The sequence below is a fragment of the Rhineura floridana genome, chromosome 12 (genome assembly GCF_030035675.1).
Source record: "Rhineura floridana isolate rRhiFlo1 chromosome 12, rRhiFlo1.hap2, whole genome shotgun sequence".
Taxonomy (NCBI): domain Eukaryota; kingdom Metazoa; phylum Chordata; class Lepidosauria; order Squamata; family Rhineuridae; genus Rhineura; species Rhineura floridana.
The window spans coordinates 8,702,039-8,721,357 of NC_084491.1; the positions used below are offsets into that span (position 1 = coordinate 8,702,039).

At 42.1% G+C, this 19,319-nt stretch overlaps 1 protein-coding gene across 2 annotated transcripts in view; it reads left to right on the forward strand.

Moving 5' to 3' along the window:
• Window positions 1-19,319, forward strand: part of KAT6A (lysine acetyltransferase 6A) — a 77,934-nt gene that overhangs the window by 49,335 nt on the left and 9,280 nt on the right. For both annotated transcript variants that reach the window (XM_061592298.1, XM_061592299.1), the window contains exons 9-15: window positions 341-456; window positions 1,600-1,741; window positions 5,567-5,728; window positions 7,415-7,508; window positions 11,647-11,878; window positions 14,672-14,906; window positions 18,011-18,733. In XM_061592298.1, the coding sequence (XP_061448282.1) occupies window positions 341-456; window positions 1,600-1,741; window positions 5,567-5,728; window positions 7,415-7,508; window positions 11,647-11,878; window positions 14,672-14,906; window positions 18,011-18,733 (1,704 nt within the window). The remainder of the gene's footprint in view (window positions 1-340; window positions 457-1,599; window positions 1,742-5,566; window positions 5,729-7,414; window positions 7,509-11,646; window positions 11,879-14,671; window positions 14,907-18,010; window positions 18,734-19,319) is intronic.

Here is a 19,319-nt window from a genome sequence, read left to right on the forward strand (position 1 = left end):
TTTTGAGCTATGTAAACTTAAAACAAAACCTTGTGGCATGCCTCTTTTTTTGCTTGTTCAGGAGCCAATTTTTTCCTTGGTTTTATAAAGTGGCTGTCAAGTTCCTTTAACATAATTGTTAACAGTCAAACATAATGCTTAGGAATAAGCAAATAAGTAATGTTAAGACTGACTGGAATAACATTTTCCTATTACATTTGTCTTTACATTTTGCTTGGTTGGCGAATCAGTGCAGAGGAAGAAAATGGCTATCCCAAATTTGTTTGTTCTTCATTGGACTCCTGGATCTATTAAACAGCTTTTTTTAAAAAAAATTGAGAGCTGTTTGTTTCTTTTACAGAAAGTAGGGGTGACAGGATCCCCTGATCCACAAGTCCGCTGTCCATCAGTCATCGAGTTCGGGAAATATGAAATCCACACCTGGTATTCTTCTCCATACCCACAAGAATATTCCAGGTACAGCACACACATCATCTCCATTTCACACCTTACATCATATGTTTAGTAAGTGTAGGAAATGCAGTGTAGATGCAGCCATGTGTTAAGCCTGATAAGCTTATATTTTAAATGCATGCTCCCCCTTAAAAGTAGGATTGCATGTCTTCTGTTCAAAACAAGTGTGTGACCAGGTTAAATTATGCAGTGTAAGTAAATATATGTATTTGCTTATTTAGCATAAGTCTATTTTCAAGGTTGAAACTTTCAAGGAATTTTGAATATTTTTAGCAAGGACTGTGAAACAGGAGGGTGGAGACAGAAAAGACCATGGAAATCTGAGTGTGGTGGCTGGTGTGCAAAAATAGTAGCAAGGATTGTGGGCACTGGATTTTGAAACTCTGCCCAGTCCCCCTCATCCCCCTTCTGCCACAGCTTTTCTTATCGACGCTAAAGACATTGCCCACATATTACAGCACCTTTGCAATTTTGTGAGCGTTAGAAATGTGCTTTAAAACAAAAGTGTAGAAATGTCAATGTGTTAAATTGTGCTAGGTTCCTCTTCTTCACTCGATCATCCTGACATACAGTATAGGCACATCTCTGCTGTACTTATGACTAGTGAAAACCAGGTGTCTTGGTACCTGACGACATTTAGTGATCACTGCAGTAAGCATTGGGAATAATAAAAACTGAGGTTCCTTCCATCATGCTGAAATACTTTGCTTTATCCACAGTACTTAAACAGCAAATAAGCAAAAGAATACAATTATTTTACTGAAACTGGAACGATTGTTTCTAAACATGCAGTTGCCAGTTTCATAAAATGAGGGAGTGGGGAGGACTGGGAAAGGACCTGGGGTCCAACTCCAGCTTCATTTCCAGTGATGGGGACACTCTTGGTAAACTATAGGCTGGAAGTAACCCCAAAAGGTCTACATCAAGCCCTTCATCCTCAGTAACTGCATCCAACAAATGCATGTTTTAACCTGCTGTTAATGGCGTTTTTGTTTGTCTTGCCTCATGTATACCCAGCTTTAGTGCAATGGATATTTTTATTTTTTTCCATAGTAGAGCAACATTTTGTATCCTTGCAAAACAGCTTAATACATCCATGTCTTCTGTGTTTTGAGGAAATGTTTAAAAGCACGTTTCATCTTACAGGCTGCCTAAGCTGTACATTTGTGAATTCTGTCTCAAGTATATGAAAAGCAGAACTATCCTCCAGCAGCACATGAAGAAGTGTGGTTGGTTTCATCCTCCAGCCAATGAAATTTACCGGAAGAGCAACGTTTCAGTCTTTGAGGTGAGTTTCAAAGATTGTTAGCTGCTGTTTAAGTGCCTGCCCGATGGAATAAAAATCTGGGCCATAATCTACTGTGAACTTCCTAGAGTAAGAACTGGCTCAAGAGCATAGACTCCATTGTAATGTAATCATGCTTGAAATCCTGCCTTTGGGAGGTTGAGGGCAGCCCACCTTGGGCAGAACTACCTGTAGTGGAGAAGTGATAGGCAGGGGATGGATTTAGCACAGACTCCCATATTTATTATATATTTATATATGTATATCCCCCTCTAGGATGCACACCTTAACGTGGTGAGGGGGTTTGAGAGTGTTGAAGAAGCTGAGAGCAATGCCGTCAGGAGTCTAGACCAAGAGGCTAGACTCCTAGCAGGGGCACCCACGGCAGAATGGTCAAAGCTGAGACACCAGACTAAGTTGCATCCAAACTCAGAGGAAGGCAATTGTAAACCACCTCTGAATATCTTTTACCATGAAAACCCTGTGAACAGAGTATCCAAAATGCAACACGAGAGAGTGCTGGAAGATGAGACTCCCAGGTCAGAAGCCACTCACCGAGCTACTGGGGAAGAACAAAGGACAAGTACGAGTAGCGCTGTGACTAATGATGCAGCTGGGTCAAAGCCAAAAGGAAGCCCAGAGGCTCATGTGCACAGATGCGAAAGGAGAGTCCAGAGTTGTACGACACACACAATAGGAACATGGAATGTGAGAAGCATGAACCAGGGAAAGTTAGAAATTGTCAAGCATCAACATTACAATACTTGGCATGAGCAAACTAAAATGGACAGGAATGGGACATTTTCAATCAGGCAACTACAACATATTTTATGCAGGAAATGAGAAATTAAGAAATGGGGTTGCTTTAATAGTGAGAAGTGATGTAGCAAAAGCAATCGGGAGCTACAACGCAAGGTCTGAGTGAGTGATATCAGTGAGATTAAACGGGAAACCTATTAACATAACCATCATCCAAGTCTCTGCGCCAACGGCCAATGCAGAAGAAGAGGAATTGGAGAGATTTTACATAGAAGTACAGGAAGAAATTGATCACACACCAAAACAAGATGGGGGACTGGAATGCAAAGTAGGGAACAGAGAAGAACTAGGAATTGTGGGGAAATGGGGCCTAGGAGACAGAAATGAAGCAGGAGAAAGACTTATTGAATTCTGTGAAGCCAATAATTTGTTTCTCACAAACACATTTTTTGAGCAACTGAAAAGATGACTGTGCATGTGGACATCACCAAATGGTCAATATAGGAATCAAACTGATTATATAATTGGTAGCAGAAGATGGAGAAGTTCCATACTTTCTGCAAAAACAAGACCAGGAGCAGACTGTGGTACAGATCATGAACTGGTTGTATTGAAAATCAGAGTAAAGCTAAAGAAGAACAGCAAAGCAATCATAATGCCAAAATACAATTTAAATAACACCCCAGAAGAATATAAAGATCAAATTAGGAACAGATTTGAGGCTTTAAACTTAGTTGACAAAGAATCAGAAGAACTATGGAATGAAGTTAGAGACATTATCAGGGAAGAATGCAAAAAGACTATACCTCTAGTTAAAACGAGAGAAAGACCTCAATGGATGACTGAAGAAAGTCTTAAACTGGTTAAAGAGAGAAGGAAAGCAAAAGCGAGAGGAGATAGAAACACAGTCAGAACCCTAAATGCAACAGTACAGCGACTAGTACGTAGGGACAAAGAGAACTATTACAATAGTTATTGTATAGAAATAGAAGAGGACAACAAAAAAGGTAAAACAAGAGCCCTGTTCCAAAAGATTAGAGAAATGAAAGGGAAATTTAAACGAAGAGTAGGGATGTTGAATAATCAACAGGAGAACACACTGACTGACTGAGATGAAATAAAAGGAAGATGGCAGCAATACACTGAAGAACTCTATAAAAGAGATGCCAGGATGACAGATTCATTCATGGAAGAACCAGAAATTTTAGAATGCGAGGTGAAAGCTGCTCTTAAAATACTTGGAAGAAACAAATCACCAGGAATAGATGGCATACCAATAGAGCTGCTACAAGCTACTGAATCTGTCCAAATTTTGACAAAAATCTGTCAAGAAATATGGAAAACTAAACAATGGCCCACAGACTGGAAGCGTTCCATATACATCCCAATTCCTAAGAAAGGGGATCCCAGGGAATGCAGTAATTATCGAACTATTGCCTTAATATCCCATGCAAGTAAAGGTAATGCTCAAGATTCTACAACAAAGGCTCTTACCATATATGGAGCAAGAAATGCCAGACGTCCAAGCTGGATTTAGAAAAGGAAGAGGTACCAGAGATCATATCGTAAACATACGTTGGATAATGGAACAGACCAAGGAATTTCAGAAGAAAATCACCCTGTGCTGTATAGATTACAGCAAAGCCTTTGACTGTGTAGATCATGAAAAACTATGGAATGCTTTAAAAGAAATGGGGGTGCCACAGCATCTGATTGTCCTGATGCGCAACCTATACTCTGCACAAGAGGCTACTGTAAGGACAGAATATGGAGAAACCGATTGGTTCCCAATCGGAAAGGGTGTGAAACAGGGGTGTATTTTATCACCCTATTTGTTTAATTTATACACAGAACATATCATACAGAAAGCGGGATTGGACCAAGGTGAAGGAGGTGTGAAAACTGGAGGGAGAAATATCAATAATTTAAGATATGCAGACGATACCATACTACTAGCAGAAACCTGATTTGAAACGAATGCTGATGAACGTTAAAGAGGAAAGCACAAAAGCAGGACTACAGCTGAATGTCAAAAAGACTAAAGTAATGACAACAGAAGATTTATGTAACTTTAAAGTTGACAATGAGGACATTGAACTTGTCAAGGATTATCAATACCTCAGCACAGTCATTAACCAAAATGGAGACAATGACAATGACAAGAAATCAGAAGAAGGCTAGGACTGGGGAGGATAGCTATGAGAGAACTAGAAAAGGTCCTCAAATGCAAAGCTGTATCACTGGACACTAAAGTCAGGATCATTCAGACCATGGTATTCCCGATCTCTATGTATGGATGTGAAAGTTGGACAGTGAAAAAAGTGGATGAGAGAAAAATCAGTTCATTTGAAACGTGGTGTTGGAGGAGGGCTTTGTGCATACCATGGACTGCGAAAAAGACAAATAATTGAACAAATTAAACCAGGACTGCCACTAGAAGCCAAAATGATGAAACTGAGGTTATCATACTTTGGACACATCATGAGAAGACATGATTCACTAGAAAAGACAGTAATGCTGGGAAAAACAGCAGGGAGTAGAAAAAGAGGAAGGCCAAACAAGAGATGGATTGATTCCATCAAGGAAGCCACAGACCTGAACTTACAAGATCTGAACAAGGTGGTTCATGACAGATGCTTTTGGAGGTCACTGATTCATAAGGTCGCCATAAGTCGTGGTCGACCTGAAGGCACATAACAGCAACAACAACAACATATGTATATATTCTTTTAAAATAAAGGGCTCTGTTATTTGTGAGACATTTAATGAGCGTCTTGGTCCCTTCAGTAAGAATGGGCTCCAAGAAAGAAGTTAAATTCTTAATATTCTTGGCCTTGTATATACATCTTGGGGAAAAGGTGATAGACTTGGGAGCGCTGGCCACTTTGGGCTTTTATCAAAATGACTGCTTACCCTAAACTGCATTCTTTAGTTCTCAAAGCTACAAGCCATTAGTTGATATGTCTTTATTTGGTGTAATCCCACCTGGCTTAATTGAACCACATTTTGTTGTTGCGTGCTAGCAGTTTATATGGGATAGTATCTTAACCTGTTCTCCATTTCTCTAAGGTGGATGGCAACGTCAGTACCATTTACTGCCAGAACTTGTGTCTATTGGCAAAACTCTTCCTGGATCATAAGACACTCTATTATGATGTGGAGCCATTTCTTTTCTATGTGCTGACGCAAAATGACATGAAGGGCTGCCATCTTGTTGGCTATTTCTCCAAGGTGAGTGGTGTAAAGATCAAACTCACACCTGGATTTCAACTTGTAGATGTTATCTTAATGTCCTGACAGTAAGACCATGTCTGTTCTGTGCACCAAATATCAGATGGTGAAAAGGTGAATACAGTAGGGCCCTGCTTTTCGGCATTCTGCTAATACGGTGGCTTTCAGTTAGAGTAAGGCCCCACTCATACGGTGCTTGTTCCGCTTTTACGGCATTTTTCGGCACCATTTTATTGACTGAGTTCTGCCTTTCGGTGGTTTCGCTTTTAGGCAGGGGTCTGGAACGTAACCCGCCATATTAGTGGGGCCCTACTGTAATGCAGTTTTTACTAATTTGTTGCTCTGTTCCTGCTAGTCATGAAGAGAGGTGACAAGGCACCTCAATCCCTTGCTCAACTGTGGGAATTTAGCATCCTCACATTTTGGTAGGCGTTGTCCATGCACTTTTTCAGGCATGTGCTATCAGTCAGAAAAAGGCTGGGAACGTGTTTTTAAAGCTAAGACTCTCTGTAAACTGAATTCTGCATCCAATACTGCATTCCACACTTTTTTTATGCTGCTGTGAATTTGTGGCATACTGACTGGCCAAAGATCAAGAAGGCAGTTAACTTTCCTTTGTTCTCCCTGTAAAGTCTCTGTGTCATAATTCCTATTTTAAGGCCACCATTCTAAGACCATGCCTCTGGGAATGTCTATTCAAACTGGTATGACTTGTATCTGAGTAAATATGATTGGGATTGAGTGGTAAGTCTGACACTGTGAACTGAAAATTATTCTCACATAACTGTACTGGATTTAAGTATCCAGTCCCACTTCTAAAGCAATGGGTACAATTTTTTACATGCCAAACGGCCTTAAAAATTCTGCGTAGGCAGAATCCAGGGAACTGAAGCAGTTAATAAGACCAGCTTTCTTCTTTATGCTGTTGAACAGAGTGTATCCTCCAAGGAGTGTGAATTCCAGCCTGGCAGCTCTGAGGGGAGAGGGTTTTAAATGACTTCCTAGTCCCTCGGGTGGTGAAGAGTAGAGCTAGTTGGCGAAGTAAACATTAATTGTTACCTCCACCGAGCTTGCTTCTCAAATCAGATGCTGATCTCATTTCAAAGCTTTTGTTTGCACTTTGGAAAAGAGACCATTGAGGCTGAATGTGGCTTTAGTATTCCTCACACAGGAGCAGGGCGTTATGTTTGAAAGGCCTGTCTTTACGTTCTCTCCCCCCCCCCAGCAAAAAAAAACACACAAAAACCACAGCTGTTTTTGCTTCAACAAACTTTCAGAAAAGGAAATCTTACAGCTGTAATCTGTGGCTATCCTATCTCCACAATTCCACATGCAGATTGGTTTTGATTTTGTCTTAATACCCTTCCCCCCCCCAAAAAAAACAACTTTGTTGCTTTGGAGATCTGTGAGGACGTGAAAAATCCTTTTGTGTGGAGGTAGGCTACAAGTTTGCGATAAATACAACACTCTGGAATAATGTCTTAAATGGAAGGGATATAACTCTGGTGGGTAGTGCACATACTTTCCTTACAGAAGGTCCCAGGTTCATTCTTCTGGCATTTTTAAAAGATCACAGGTAGCAGTACTGGGAAGACTTTCTGTAATTGAGCTCCTGGAGAGCCACTGTTGTTGTTGTTGTTGTTGTTATTATTATTAGTCTGTGTTTGTGTCTCTCTCTTTTACTAGGAGAAGCATTGCCAGCAGAAATACAACGTTTCCTGCATAATGATTCTTCCCCAATACCAGCGCAAGGGCTATGGCAGGTTCCTCATTGACTTCAGTAAGCATCTTCTCATTTTCATACATTTGGCTTCATATTACAATTTACGAAACCATACAGTTCTCCACCAGTGTTTTTTTAGGTTGCACTTGATTTCAAAACCATTAGTTTCTGAATTGTCTACCTTTTGGGATTCCAGCCAACATACTTTCTTTCCTGCTGCTTTTTTGCACCTCACATGCATGCACACATGGCCTCCTTCTCTTTCACATGTCAGTTGCAGGACATTTAACATTGGGTTTCAGTGCTCTCTCTTCTTCCTCTCCACACAACTAGGAAGGGAAGTTTTATATGTTTATAAGAATGTTTGTATTCTATCCTTTTCCAATATATCATGCAAGGCTGGCTACTAAAGAATTAAACTCATCAAATCAGTTACCAATAGTCTTCATCCTTCTCACACCTGGGACCCACCTTTAACCGAGAAATGCCTTTAGAGACCTATTTCTTAATTTTTTGTACTGTATATTTCCATGACAGTAGAGTTGCTGTTGCAGCACACCATAGGTCAGGCCACAGCAGAGTAGTGGGACTCAACCCAGCAACAATTGTTTTAAAAATATCACCTGGTAAAAACAGATAAATTGAAAAACGAGAAAGCAGATTAACAATAACATACATTTATCTCTATTCCTGACTGAATAAAATTGAAATACAAACTGATCAAGGAAATTGACTAGTATGCAAACCTACTACATCAGAAGGTGGGTTTCTTCTTTCAGAGCAGAGTAAAACTGATCACCAGGGCCAGCTCTACTATTAGGCAGAGCAGAGCAGCTACCTCAGGCAGCAGCTGCTGCTGGTTATGGTGGGGGAAGACCAGCCTTTCCTTTTTAGCCCCCTGGCTATTTGCCTATTTTGGTGGACAGAGCTGCGTACGCCACAGAGCCTGCCCTGCTTCCCAAAGCTTTCTGTTGTGATAGAGGATACTGTGCTTTTGTCAGCATTGAAGTGAGATTTATCTGCCAGTCTGGGTGGCTTCTGTGTGTAGAATGGAGATGGGCACTATCTTGTCTTTCATCTTGGGCAGCAAAATGTTTTTAGTTGGTCCTGCTGGTTATCATGGCATATCTATATGGCTGCTGATGTTTAATTTCCCATTATAAACATTGGTCTGAAGAATAAACTTATTCTAAGATATGTGCCTATACTATGAGTTGTGGAAATGGAAGATGGAGGTTCAGTTTTTCTGTTCAATTTTGAACATTGAAACCTGCATTTGTTGCTAAAAAAGATTAAATTTCTGTATTCTGTTAAACATTCTTGATTGTTTTAAGTAAAATGATTATTTCTTTTATTAATAATGTTGTAATAAAGTTTTGATCTTTGCTTAAAACTGTTTGAATTATTGATAATGAGTTGCCATGGGTGCTTCTAAATTGAAAGGGGAAAGCAAGGTATACATGTTTTAATAAAAACAGAAATAATTAGCTAATCAGGTTAAGCAAAAAAATAACACAGCAAAAAGGTAAGTTGGGAGCCTGGCATCTCTCCCAGGGTGGCAGGGAGTCCCACAACCTGGGTACTGCCACAGACAAGGCCCTCTTCTGCTGGAGTCCCAGATGAACCTTGGATAAAGGAATGCAGGAGAGGCTCTCCAGTTATCTTGGAGATCTAGCAGGCTCTTATGGGAGGAGGCTCTCCTTTAAGTTTTCTGGTTCCAAACCGCTTAGGGCTTGAAAGTTGTTTGTTAGCACTCTGAATTGAGCCTGAAATGAATTGGTAGCCAATGCAGTTGAAAAAACAAAAGTGTCTTATCTGTGGGGCTCAATGGTGGTTGCATCATATGTAAAGGAAATACAGCCATGTTGCTTTCTGGAGGGATGGCAAAAAGCAAGTTCCAAAGCCAAGGTAACCACCTGTTTGCCAAGTCCCTCTGTTTTTCAAATGAGGAGGCTGCTCTTTAGTTGATCATTGACCATCATCTCCAGTTGGACATCTTCCCTTATAGTGAAGAGTGAGGTCTACATTATGATTCTTGAAGGAATTATGATTCTCACTTGCTCATTATTAGAAATAAACAACATGTGTTACAGAACAGGGATAAGGGAACCTGTGGCTCTCCAGATGCTGCTGGACAAACTCCCATCATCCCTGACCATTGGCCATGCTGATAGGGGCTGATGGGAGTTGGAGCCCAGCAACATTTGGAGAGTCTGCTTTTGACCCTGCTTTCTCCACCCCTGCTTTCAAAGGCAGCAGCTAGAATGTAATATTGTAGTTTGCCTGCTGATGAAGACAAGTCATGTGGGGTAGTCTATAGTTGTGTTCCATGACTGAGAGGCTTCATATCACCAGTATATCTTAAATCTCTTGGGCCCTGTGTCCCATTAGGATCATCAAGAGTGTCCTTTAAACAACCTGCTTCAAATGGAAGGCCTGGTCCACAACTAGATCACCGTGTTGCATGAAAAAGTCTTGTGGCACCATAAAGACACTAACTTATTTTGGCATATGTTTTTGTGGACTAGAGTCCACAAGAGGTCTGCCATAAAGTGGCTCACATCAGTGGTTTCAGGATAATCCTCTTGAGAATGAAGGAAGGGAGAGAAGAGGAAGACAGAAAAAAGCACATCTAGAGGTAGGAAAGGTAAAAATAATGTGTCTGATACAAATGTCATTGGTCCCTAGTTAATGGGTGAGTTCTGGATCTACCAAGGTTGAATGAAACAAAACAACCTGCTGTTTGAAAACAGCTAGAGTGAAAAAGAAGTACTGTGGGAAGTACTAAAAATGTAGAAAGAGGGCAAGGAAAGTCTGATTTGGCCTAAATACCCAGGAATAAACCAGACATGTTTGAGAGATAAGTGTTGGGAGTTCAAGTTCCAAACTAATCTTGTGTTGACCCAAAGAGAGTGGGCCAGAAAATGGGCCCAAAATATGCTGGAATTCCCTGTCCATGTAGGCGTTTTTGAGTGTCCCTGTTCAGAATCTGCATTTCTAATCCTGTAAAATAATTCCTAAGGCTGGACTTGCAAACAGTTTTCCAGTAGCCCATAATGTGTTGTTCTGCTTGGGTTTACAGTACTAAATTACAAAAGGGTTTTATTTTAATAATTTATATCCTGCTTTTCAGTCTAGATCTCAAAGTGGCTTATAGCGATAAAAATATATAGTTCCCCAATATAGGCCACTCAAGTTATTCGTTATGTGGGCACCTATGAATACAGAGTCTTACTTGTGTTTGAAATAGTTCTTGAAATATCTCATTTCCCTAATTAAAGATAGGAGTTTTATGAGCCTCCTCCTTTAGCAACTGCTTCTTAATGCTGCATTAGAATGGTCTGTGGTGGCTTGGGAATTTCAGCTGTTGTGACCGTTTGGAGGCACTACCTGCCTGTCTCAATGCATATCGTTCCCTCTAATAGCAAGCTCAGCTGGGAGCACCAAAGGGATTATAGCCAAAACAGGGCTGCTAAGAAACAAGAGAAAGGTATTGGCATGCTTTGGGAAGGGAGGAATCCAAGGGAGGGGAAAAATCCCCAAACAACCCAATGAGGGGCTGGGGGATGCTCAGCGGCAACGGTGTCTGTTGGGGAAAATATGGAAAGGTGGGTCTGGAAGAGGGCACGGTTTGCCGGCTGGAGCATTGAACAGGAGGTGTTCCGTAATTCATTATCTTCTTGCAAATCTCACTTGTTAGCTATAACAGAAAAAAATTTGCCACCTAGTGGCACTGTTTATATCCAACAACAGACAGATGCAGAAATGCTCTTCAGAGTGTGTGTTATCACCAGCATTTACTTCTGTGACCCCTGCAGAATTGGTGCTGAGCACTTCTTGATGCCTGGGTGTGGGAATTGCTTGCCCGTCTCACTAATTGAGGGCCTTGATCAGAGAGTGTCCAGATTATTGAGCAGTTCTAAATTTCTATCCATGCATCTGAATAATTCAGAATGTCTTCAGCACAGAGTAGAATCATGTGTCTCCTGGCTACATCTGTTTGGAAGGGGGCAGATGTTGATGAGCTTCAGAGACTGTGGACCACATTTGAACCATTGTGGTGGCTTTTTCCCTTTTGTGTCCTCAGCTTCCAACCAGATTTCCTGAAGAGCAGACACTCACATAGGGTTGGTTGGGAGTAACACGGAGCAGCCTTATAGAACCCAGTCCTAAAGTGCTTTCTGTTTTCTCTCAGGTTATCTCCTATCTAAACGTGAAGGTCAAGCAGGATCCCCAGAGAAGCCGTTATCTGATTTGGGTCGTCTCTCTTACATGGCTTATTGGAAAAGCGTAATCTTGGAGTGCCTTTATCACCAAAATGACAAGCAGATCAGCATCAAGAAGCTAAGCAAACTGACAGGCATCTGCCCCCAAGACATCACTTCAACCCTGCACCACCTGCGAATGCTTGATTTCCGAAATGATCAGTGAGCATCATAGCCCAGTTTCTTCTCTGGCAGGAATTGGCCAGAAATGGCAGGATCATGATCAAAGACAGGGTTGTGCCCAACAGTAGATTTCTGTGGGAGCATTGCAAAAGTGCAGACATTTTGGGTGCAGAATTCAGCTTCCTCTTAAGTGGGGAGGGGAAAAGCTATCTAGATTTCTAACTCTTATGGTTCTGGAGCTCTGTTTGAAAGTGTGGGCAATGTCTTTTGAAATGTGAGAAGCCAGAAGGATTGCTAAATTTGTATACTATAATTCTACCTTTCAGGACACAAATCTTTTCACGGTGAGTTACAAGTAGTATCAAAACATGTTAATGAAAATCACAGTAGGCAATATCCAAGCATAGCAAGTTATCAGAATCCTTCCTCTGAGCAGTTGGTAGTACATGACCCCGTGTAGGGGATGAGGACATAAAAACATAAGAAGAGCCTGCTAGATCGAGGCAGTGGCCTAGCTGGACAACTTAGGGAAATGGAAGAGTCTCTCAGGTCTCCTTCACCTGTGGTCGCAGGGTAGGGCTCCAGTGCCTTGAACAGTCCCCCCCTCCCCCTAACATAGCTAGCAGAAACAGGAACTTCATGTCAAACAGTAATAATTGTAGAACTAAGTTGTATAAAACAAATTATGCAGATTTGCACAAGCTGCATAATATATGCAGATTGTGGCTCTTCTTGGCAGAGAATTTAGATACAGAATTGTAATGTTACTATGGGTACATGCAGCCCTGATCATGAGATCTCTTGGTTTAACATCTCCACATCACTACTAGGGCTCAGCAGAGTGAAAAACACTGAGCAGGATAAAATGGAGAAAAGAGCAGTTATGTAACTTGTAGGTTTGTGGCAAATTGGCTATATTGTTAGCTTTTGGGGGGTGGGTACGGCAGTCACAAATAGCACAGAGAAGAGGAAGGCTGCTCTTCCAGTTTGGAGACGTGGGAAGAGTTGACGTGTCATGTGCAGCCTGAGCATTTCCTTGTGTTGAGCGTTAGCCCAAAGCCAATACATAGGGCAAAAGAGCACAGTTGGTACTTCTGCTGCTGAAGACACCATTGCTTATTCTCACCATTTAGTCTGAGCAACTAAAGAATTTAATTTTGTAACCCAAGCGATCAGAACTCTGTACCAAGATCAGCTGAATTTTGTCATTGGTATAAATCATGCAGATTGATCAGATTGCATGTTTTCTCTTGTTTAGTATAATTTTAGCATTGCAGGGGGCTTTAAGCTCCACCATGTGATTTACTTGGCTAGCCCTCTGGCTTCTGAGACTTCAACACATTTTCAAATATAATAATGCAGTCATAAGACCTAGAAACTTGCATTTTCTTTAAGTCAAAAGCTGTAATTTTTTTAGGGAGCTCAACTCTGTACACATTGCTACATTTCAATGCTCCAGTGGAATTGCAGCGTTCACAGGCCCCTGACCGTGTGGAGTAAGTTTGTAGTCTTTTAATAAGCTGTATTGGTTTCCTGGCAGTTTTGCACATTCTTAGAGAGAGACTATTTAAAAACCTCTCAGCTACTTTGTTTCCTTTCCATTTGCTTTCTTCAGGCACTGGAGCCAGACATTGCTCAAGCTTTTGGCTTTGGGACTTATTTTCATTGTTTAAAACACAATTACTGCATTTCAGAAGTTAGAGATGGTTGCAATTTCTGCCTTAGCAATTGTTGTTGTTGTTGTTATGTGCCTTCAAGTCGATTACGACTTATGGAGACCCTATGAATCAGCGACCTCCAAGAGCATCTGTCATGAACCACCCTGTTCAGATCTTGTAAGTTCAGGTCTGTGGCTTCCTTTATGGATAATTCCCCCCCCCACAGCAGATGCTTAGTTGCCTGTAAAAATTCTTTATTCAGCTGTAAGGATCACACCTCAGTGTTTGGGTGAGCCATTTCTTTCTTGGACGGATGATGTTGAGTGGGCTCTCTAATGATGTCTTGAGTGCAATTCTGCCACAGTCCATTTAAAAGGGAACCTTTTTCTGTGGTCACTTCACTCCAGCGGTAGGATGGTCTGGAAACCTATTACATTGGGCAGAAGTGTGATTCTTTTATTTAATATATGCCGCTTAATACTTAAAACAGTTTCTAAGCACTTTACAAAATAACAAATACAATATTACAACAATGAAACTGAGAAACTACAGTACAATAAAACATGTTGAAACATTTTTAGAGTCAGGGATCCCTTACCTCTTTAGATTCCCTTTTGTCAAGGCACATCCTAGCTCACAAAGTATTACAGCAATACACTAAAATTCTACTTTGCATCTATTTTGATGCGGTAAATAGCATTCTTTAGGAATGAAAACAGAGATGGGAGTTGGACTTGGCTGGCCTTATAGGCCCCTTCCAACTCTACTATTCTATGCTGTTCACCTTGCTGAGCACTAGAATTGTACCTTACCAGTGGCCATAAGCTCAAGTTCCTTGAAGAGATCCCTGTGCTTTACATCTTAGTGCGATTCTGGTCTGCAAGTTGTAAGGGACAGTGGGGAAGAAAGCCCTACACATAATGTTTTGCCAAAGCACACGTCTGTCACCATTAGGGTTTTGCAACTGACTTTAATTGGATGAGCACCTATTTGTGCACCTCAGATACTCTTGTCTTGGTCTATTTGCTTCTTGATGCAAGAGACTGTGGCAGCTGCTCAGTAAAGCATCAGCCATTCAGTTGTCCCTTATTTCTCTCCCCATATTTGTTACCTGTTGTATTTGTTACCTGTTACATGTTGTTCGTTCACTGAATAATTTTTTTCTCTTTCTCAGATTTGTGATTGTTCGGCGGGAGAAACTTATCCAAGACCATATGTCAAAGCTGGAACTGAATATCCGGCCTGTAGCTGTGGATCCAGAATGTCTACGCTGGACTCCTGTCATTGTCTCAAACTCTGTGGTTTCGGAGGATGAAGAAGAAGAAGATGAAGATGATGATGAAGAAGAAGAAGAAGCTGAAGAAGGGGAAAATGAAGAGCGGCAGCAGCAAAAGGAGAGAGAGGTGGAGGTTAGAGTGAAATACTTATTTATATATGCCTGCAATTGTGGACTCATTTAGCACAACATCCATATGTATGGCAAAGTGGTTGAAAGGTAACTTGAAAGCATAGATGACTAAAAGCCAGTGGTAAATTGCTCAGGAACATGATTGAAACATTGGATCCCCTTCATCTCATCCAGCCTGCATTTATTTGCTCCATTCCTATGCATATTGCATTGAGTGGGCTTTTATTTGGAAAGATGGGGTAGAAATAAATAAATAAATATGAAGCTTACTTATACTGAACTGGACAAACAGTCTAGCTCAGAAGTGGGGAAACGTTTTGGCTCCAAAGGCCAGATCCTTATCATGATCTGCCTCATGGGCCACATTTAACAGGTGGGTGGCATAAGTGAGACCAGGTGATTTGGGTGCTTTGAAGTCCTGAAGTCATGTATGATGTCTTGTGTAGAGTGGGTGGATGTGGCTTGCCCAAAGCAGCCTCATGGGCCAAATAGGAAAGCCTGGTCTAGTTTGCTTGTTGTTCAACTTTGTATCCAGCCCTTCTAAAGCAGCCCATGGCACTAAACAACAAAATAACAAATTAAAATAAACAATTAAACATTTAGAACATTAAAAACTTCTGAAAGCATTTTGAAACAGTTATACATTCTCACAGTTAACAATTTCAAGGTTGCCCAGAACAGTGTCTGGTCAAATGTCTGGGTGAACGGGAATGTTTTAAAACTCCTTTTGAGTGCTAATAGTGAGAGAGAGACACCTCACTAGGGAGGCATTCCATAAGCGGGAAACCACTGCTAAGAAGGCCCTGTCAAAGGTCAGTTCCAGCTGGGAAGAGCTAATGTTGGGGGAGGAGTACTTGGGTACCAGGCTATTTAGAGTTTTGTGAGCCAGTACTAACACCTTAAATTTGGCCCTGTAGCTCACTGACAGCCAGTGCAGTGCTTTCAGGACCACTGATACCTGGTCCCATTGGGTTGCCCCACTCACCAACTTAGTAACCACATTCTGCACTCATGGCAGCTTCCAGATCATCTTCAAGGGCTGCTCCATGCAGAGCATGTTATAGTAGTCCAGACAGGAAGTCACTGGAGCATGGACAGCTGAGGCCAAACTATCTGTGGTGCAAGAATGGCCATAGCTGGCAAACCAGCCTAACCTGGGCATAAACCATTTGGGTCTCCAGTGACAGGTTGGACTCCAGGTATACTTTCAGATTGTGAACCTTCAGGGGGAGTGCTGTTCTCTCAGAACAGGTTTCCCACCTAATTCCTGGGCATGGGATTTGCCCACTCACAGCACCTCCTGTTTGTTGGCCTGCATCTAGACCATCACTGCAGCCAGGCATCAATCCCAACATCTTCATAGTTCTTCCTGATTTAGATGGAATGGAGAGAGGGGGAGAGCGAGTGAGTGAGTGAGTTGTGTATTATCAGATGTTGAATTATCATATGAGACAGAATGAACATTATGGGATGCCACAGCTCAAAAGCCATGGGTCCAAGCACCAGTCCTCTAGTTCTAGACCTTCCTCTTTCAACATGTCAATTTACATGGGGATCTTTATCTCAAGTTTACGTCTGTATTGGAACTAATTTTTAACTGGCTTTATATATGGAATTATTTTTAAATTTCTGTATTTTTAAATAAGGAATTATTTTTAATTGTGTTACATATGGAGCAGTTTTAAATTGTTTTTACACTTTTCTTGTTTTATGGTAGTACTTTTATTTGTTTTGTAGTTGTATATTTTATTATTGTAACCTGTCCTGGGACCTTATGGTACAGAGCGAATAAGAAATCAAATAAATAAAATAGTGTTACTTTCTGGTAATGACCCTGCAGGTAGGAGAGAAACCACTGTAATACATTGCCTCCAACTCCCAGCCCCCTGAATCGTTCCAGAAGGACTGGAAAGGTCAAAAGCCATAGAGAGATCCAGGCGAACCAACAGGAACACACCCCTACGTCTTTCCTCATAAAGAACACCAATCAGGATGACCAAGGCTGCTTTGTATGCCCAGTTTTAGCACCAGTCAGATGTGTCTAGATAATCTGCCAGGCACACCTGCAGCTGACTATCCTCTTAATCACCTTTTTCAGAAAGGAAATTGATTAGAGACTAGGTAATTAGCTTTCTAAACCTCTGGATCCAGGGAGGGCTTCTTGGTGTGTGTACATGTCCCACTGCCTCTTACTAGGTGGTAGACATAACTTCCTCACATAGTGAGGCATTGGCCGCTCCTTGGACCCATCCACACAATTCCTTCCTACTAGATTTTACCAGCCATGGTGGACAGGAATTGAGAGGGCATGTAATCAGCCTCACTGCTAATGGCTCCTATCTTTGTTCTCATGCTGAAACAGCTGAAAATGACCCCAATGTCTGATATGACTGATAGCTCCTCTTTGCATTCTCAGGCAGAGGTCTCCTCAGCTCTGCAGCCTGAGATCCTTTAACTAGAATTTTCTAGGATTGAATCTGTGACACAGTGCATCCAAAACATGTACTGTAGTGAACAATGGCTCCTCTTCTGGAAGTTTGGCTTCTCCACATTTAAAATCCTGGATCTATTGCACTAAGGAGCCAGGTGTATAGCAAGTTGATCTGTGTCTCATCACCCTGCCTTTCTAGAAAAAAATCCTCCCAATGCAGCTTATGTAGGAACCAGGTAAATTAATACAGACTGGATGAGGATTGAGGGAATCATTCGGGTGAGGTTTCCCATGGTTGTTGGCATGGCTTTCCAATGCAGGAGATGAATGTTCTTGTGTTGCTAACAGCAGCTGGCATTTTGGAAAATACCATGAGAGGAGGGAAAATGAAGGAACACTCAGGGAGGGAGTGGAGGAGAATTGGGGGCCTAGGAACAAAGGCAGCAAATTAAGGGAAATGGTGATGAGGCCTAGGAGGAACTTGTTGGAGTAGGGTGTGTCTCTGGGGGAGGAAGATTAGAGGAAAGAATGGGAAGAAAGAAAAGGTGGATATGATCAGGAGGTGTAGAATCACAAGAGATCAACATTCATACGGTGATTTGGAATAACATTCACATTTTTTTAACAGTTTTGAGGAACTCTTAGATAAAATTGTTTGGTTTTCTTCACACTAGGTGATTAAATCTGTACCCTGGGAGAAAAAAGAGAGACAGTCTTACTTTCCTCTGGAGAGTGAAAAAAAGCCAGATGTTGTCACTCCAGCCAACTCTCTGCGGCCTAACAAGCAAAGTCTTCCCCTGGCTGGTCTTCCTGCAAACAGCCAGACGCCACGTAGGGGCCGATGGAGTCGGAAGAACAAGAAGCTGCGGGAGTCCTTCACCGAGAAGGATTCGAAACTGCTTTTAGAGGAGAAGTCAGCAATGGCCAGGGGAGGGCGCTGTGGGGAGTGTCAGGAGAAAGCAGCCGCCGCCGCTGCTGCTGCTGCTGCCGCCGCCGCCTCTCGAGGGAGGTTTGGGGAGAGTGAAGAGAGAACCGCTTCCTCCCAGGGACAATGTGGCAAATGTGAGGAAAAGTCCCCAGCTCCCAGGGGCCACTTTGGTAAAGATGAGGAAAAATGTGCCATCTCCCACGGGCAATACGGCAACGGGGAAAAGCCCTCAGTGACCCAGAGGCGTTACAGCGAAGGCATGGAAGTGTGGCGAGGTCAGCTGAAGACCCTTGAGCCCCTCCAAAGCAGAATCTCTGAGGAATGTGAAAGGATATGCCGGCGACACAGCGAGGGCGACAGGACACTGCTGAGGCACTTCAGTGAGAGTAGTGAAGAGGAGGAGGAGGAGCCTGTCAGCCCCTGCTCCAGTTCCCCACCAGTTCTCACCAAGCCCACCTTGAAGCGAAAGGTGTGTCCTCCTATCTCCCCATCTCTTGGCTTAGCAGCTCCATGATGCAGTTCAGTCCTTATAGCTCCAAACATATTAGTTTGAACCCCTTTGTCCTGCACAGGCTTCTGCATGACTATTTAGTCTCTCTCATTGCATAGCGTATGTTCATTGGGAAGCTGTAGAGTCCTGTAGGCTTTAGGTGTAAATGTAAGAAGGGGATCATATTCAGGGCTGAGGGTACTGTTTAATTGGGGGGGGGGGACCCCAGAAAAATAGAACGTTGCTATCTGCCCAAGTTGTTTTGCAAATTTACCATTTTGCAAGCAGCTCAAGGAGAAAACTTGTATCACCCTCTGATTTTGCTAGTTAAGTGGAAGGGGCTGGAATACCGGGCACTGAAGTCCCACCCACAGGCAGTGGACACTTGGTCCAGCAGGTTTTCCACCTTCTGGGATTTTAGCAGGGATTGCCTACGCTTCCAAGCACATCTTAAATCATAAAGGGTAGAAACTTTGCTGCTGCTTTTTTCTCCCACTAAATGAAAGCAGAGACTCCCAGGAAGCAAATTCTTAATCCACTGCCATATACAGTTTGTTTATTCTGC